We start from the raw sequence: 3308 nt of genomic DNA, 5'->3' as shown, positions 1-3308 counted from the left end.
TAAATCAATTAGAAATTCATAACACGTGACATTTGGACAAGCGCACATATGCATATGACTTATAAACTGCGCTGAGTTCGTGCCACTGCGCGGTGGTACGTACATACTTGTTTCACCCCAATAAATATACGTTTATTAATTTATGTTTTATAAAGAAACTGATATTAAGTCAATTATAAAAAAAATTCACAAATTTTACATACTTAATTAGGTATGTGTGATTTGCGTATTGAGAACTGTTTCTTTTTTCGACCCACATTTGACCCTTCCGATTCGGATCGACCCCCATTCGCCCCCCTGTCTCAGATCGACCCCTGCTTTTGTTAAATAGACCCTTTGGGTCTATATAGACCACTTTGGCGACCTCTGGTCTAAAGTAAGAACTCCTTGTGCAATCTGTCCGGACATGTTGTGGCGACTACAGTACAGAAAAGCGTCCGTGTGTTATATATGTTAAATATATGGTAAAAAGCAATAATATATATATATATATTAAATAAATGTAAATGTACTTACTTATTAGGCTGTGGCATTGTTTCTAGGTAATCCTGCTTAAAATCTCCTTTGGTTAGTGAACTATTTCCATCTTGAAAGATAGGTATATCTTCTAGTGACACACGTCCGCCAACTAAATCGTCAATCAAAAGATCCATAGGTTTTTCATTCTCTGAAATTTTTGAAGCATAAAATTAAAATATAAAAAAAAAAACTGTCTTCTTTAAAATAAATTTGGCAATTGTAGTTGATTCGACAGATCAGGATAGAAAAATATCATCACCTAGATTTCAATTCAGTGTGATTTTTTTAATTATCTGTTTTTAAATTAACTCCATTTAGCAATTGATATAATCTTTTGTTCACCATAATTCTTTTATAATAGAATTATGCAAGAAAATTATTATAATATTAAGGAAAATGACGTCACATGATTGCGAAATAAAATTTCAACAGTTAACTTCACGAAGAACAATCGCCAAATCTCTGCAACTTCTAGGCAGAGATCGCGAGAAACTGAAAGAAAGAAAATCTCAAAAAGTGACCAACTCATGAGGAAAGGTATAACTTATAACAAGCCCCCATGCACCATCAACTTATTCATTATTTTTCTTTCAAATTTGCAGATATAGAATCTGTTTAGAACTCAGGCGATTGTAGTTGGCGCGCCAGGTCACGATACGGAATTTTAAAAAACTGTCTAATTGGAAACATATACCATGTAAAATAAAATTTCGTATCATCACCTACGCCAAAATAATCGCCAATCGGCCAAACGACGGATCTCAATATTAAAATATCCCCGTTAACAAAATATGGCATGCAAAAGATAACTTAAAAGAATTAGAAACTTACCTCCAAATTGCAAGAAAAAAAAGAGGGATAAAGTTCATTATTCCATTTGGTTTCGACGGATTTCTTTGGATTCCATCTTTCTATATTCATTGCGCGAAGCTCACATGGCTCAACGGCCTTTATCAACTTCAAAACAGAATACTGATTTTCTTCATAGAAGTGAACAAGAACATTAATTTTTTTTTAGATCCATTTTTACTTCTATTAATTCGTCTCACGTTTCTTGTGGTGATTTTAGCAAATCTGAGTAATCATTGCCAATATCTGTTAGACTAATTTCGTAACATACCTGCAATATTGTAGAAATAATTTATAATTCTATTTTATTAGCTTTTCTATTATTCTAGCTAATTCTATTTTTTTAGCTTTTTGAAATTCAGTTATAAAAAATGATTTGTACTCAAAGAGATATTAATAACCTGATTGCCGTGAGTTGAATTCCCAATTATCAGTCTCTATCTTTTTTTTTTTTTTTTTCAATTTATTTCTTTCATCGCAAGGTAATTGAGCAGCTGCAATCGTAACTCATGGTTTATTTTATAATATTGTTTACAATTTTTATAAACGATTACTGCCCCTGGATGTTTTTAAAAAGCGCTTGATTTTTACCTTTTATTATAAAATATTTGTTTATCATGTCCAAAAAATATAAACAATACTTGTGGAATAATGATTCTTTACCTAGAAGAACATTATATCGTTACCGATCGAATACGCGGTTTGGTCTGAATGAGGTTCACGAGGAAAATCCTAACATACAAAAAATACGAGTCAAGAACCATAAATTAATGAAACAATCAGTAGTGAATCGAGTACTTTATCTGACTATTTAGATGTTAATGATGAAATTTCATTGGAAGATAGTTTTTCGATGAAAGATGATTTGGAAGATATCTTTAAAAATGGTAATAAACCACTATGATATACTCTTGCAGGACTTTTCTCATTACATATCCTACTATGTTGAAGAAGTTTATGTGCTGATTGAAAGCCTGTCAGACATCTTTTACTAACATGCGTCTTGTGTTGATGGTTGGACATTTGACTTGAAACACGACGAGAAAAATGTCCCAAATGTTCTTGGGGACATATAAGAGATCGATGTGTCTATCCGATATATCATTAGAAATTAACGAGGGGAGTATATCTTCCTCGGAATTTATATTGATAGATATTTTGCTCAATTTAGAAATTTTTTTAATATTACTTTAATATTGCATAAGTTAGAATAAATGTTTTGTTTTAAACGTATTTTGCTGATCAATCAATAGCAACTTTAAAAGAAATGCTAAAAAACTTCTTTTTTTAAATATATAAATTCAAAAGATTGTTCTTTTCCTAAATTAAAACTAAGTCTCTTTGTTTTTATATTTGTATCGTTTTCAGTTCAAGCAAAGGGAGAAAGGATCCGGTTTCTTTCTTTCGTAATTCAAGCAGCTCCTACATCATGAAGCCCATCCCACTGTCGACGATTTGCGAAAACGTCATTTTGGCCGCACCCTCTCAAAAAAGTTATATTAAAAATTTTAATTTTTTAATATTACTTTTTTAATTAAATTTTTTTAATATTACTTTAATATTACTATATTAATATTACTTACCATGGAAATTCAAACTATTTTAATGGGTGACATAACTCGATGTTTTATTGATGTTATTAGTAGCAGGATAAATCGAGATAAAACAGACCATTTAAAGCACTGAGAGTCATTATTTTTGACGTTCACAACAGCATTCGTATCGGCAATTTTCTTTGGTAACTCAACAATTGGTGAGCATCTAAAGAGGGAATATTTGTTAGTCCTTACTTCGAGTCTCAGTATCTCATTGAGTCTTTTTCTTTTAATGACTCATACGGAGGACCTCGATACATCTTTTAATTCGCTTATACTCCCAAAATATAAAATCAGTCTTTGTACAATTATAAAGCAATTCTTCATCACAAGTTTCATCATTTA

At 31.1% G+C, this 3308-nt stretch overlaps 1 protein-coding gene across 1 annotated transcript in view; it reads right to left on the bottom strand.

Moving 5' to 3' along the window:
• Window positions 1-2029, bottom strand: part of LOC139426787 (uncharacterized) — a 5894-nt gene extending 3865 nt beyond the window's left edge. The window contains exons 1-2 of the mRNA XM_071186765.1: window positions 1351-2029; window positions 517-667 (exon numbers count right to left, since the gene is read on the bottom strand). Of these exons, the coding sequence (XP_071042866.1) occupies window positions 517-653 (137 nt within the window). The 5' untranslated portion in view covers window positions 654-667; window positions 1351-2029. The remainder of the gene's footprint in view (window positions 1-516; window positions 668-1350) is intronic.
• Between the last annotated feature and the right edge of the window lie 1279 nt (window positions 2030-3308).

The sequence above is a fragment of the Parasteatoda tepidariorum genome, chromosome 10 (assembly GCF_043381705.1).
Source record: "Parasteatoda tepidariorum isolate YZ-2023 chromosome 10, CAS_Ptep_4.0, whole genome shotgun sequence".
In the NCBI taxonomy this organism is placed as follows: domain Eukaryota; kingdom Metazoa; phylum Arthropoda; class Arachnida; order Araneae; family Theridiidae; genus Parasteatoda; species Parasteatoda tepidariorum.
This window is presented reverse-complemented; position numbering and strand designations above follow the sequence as displayed.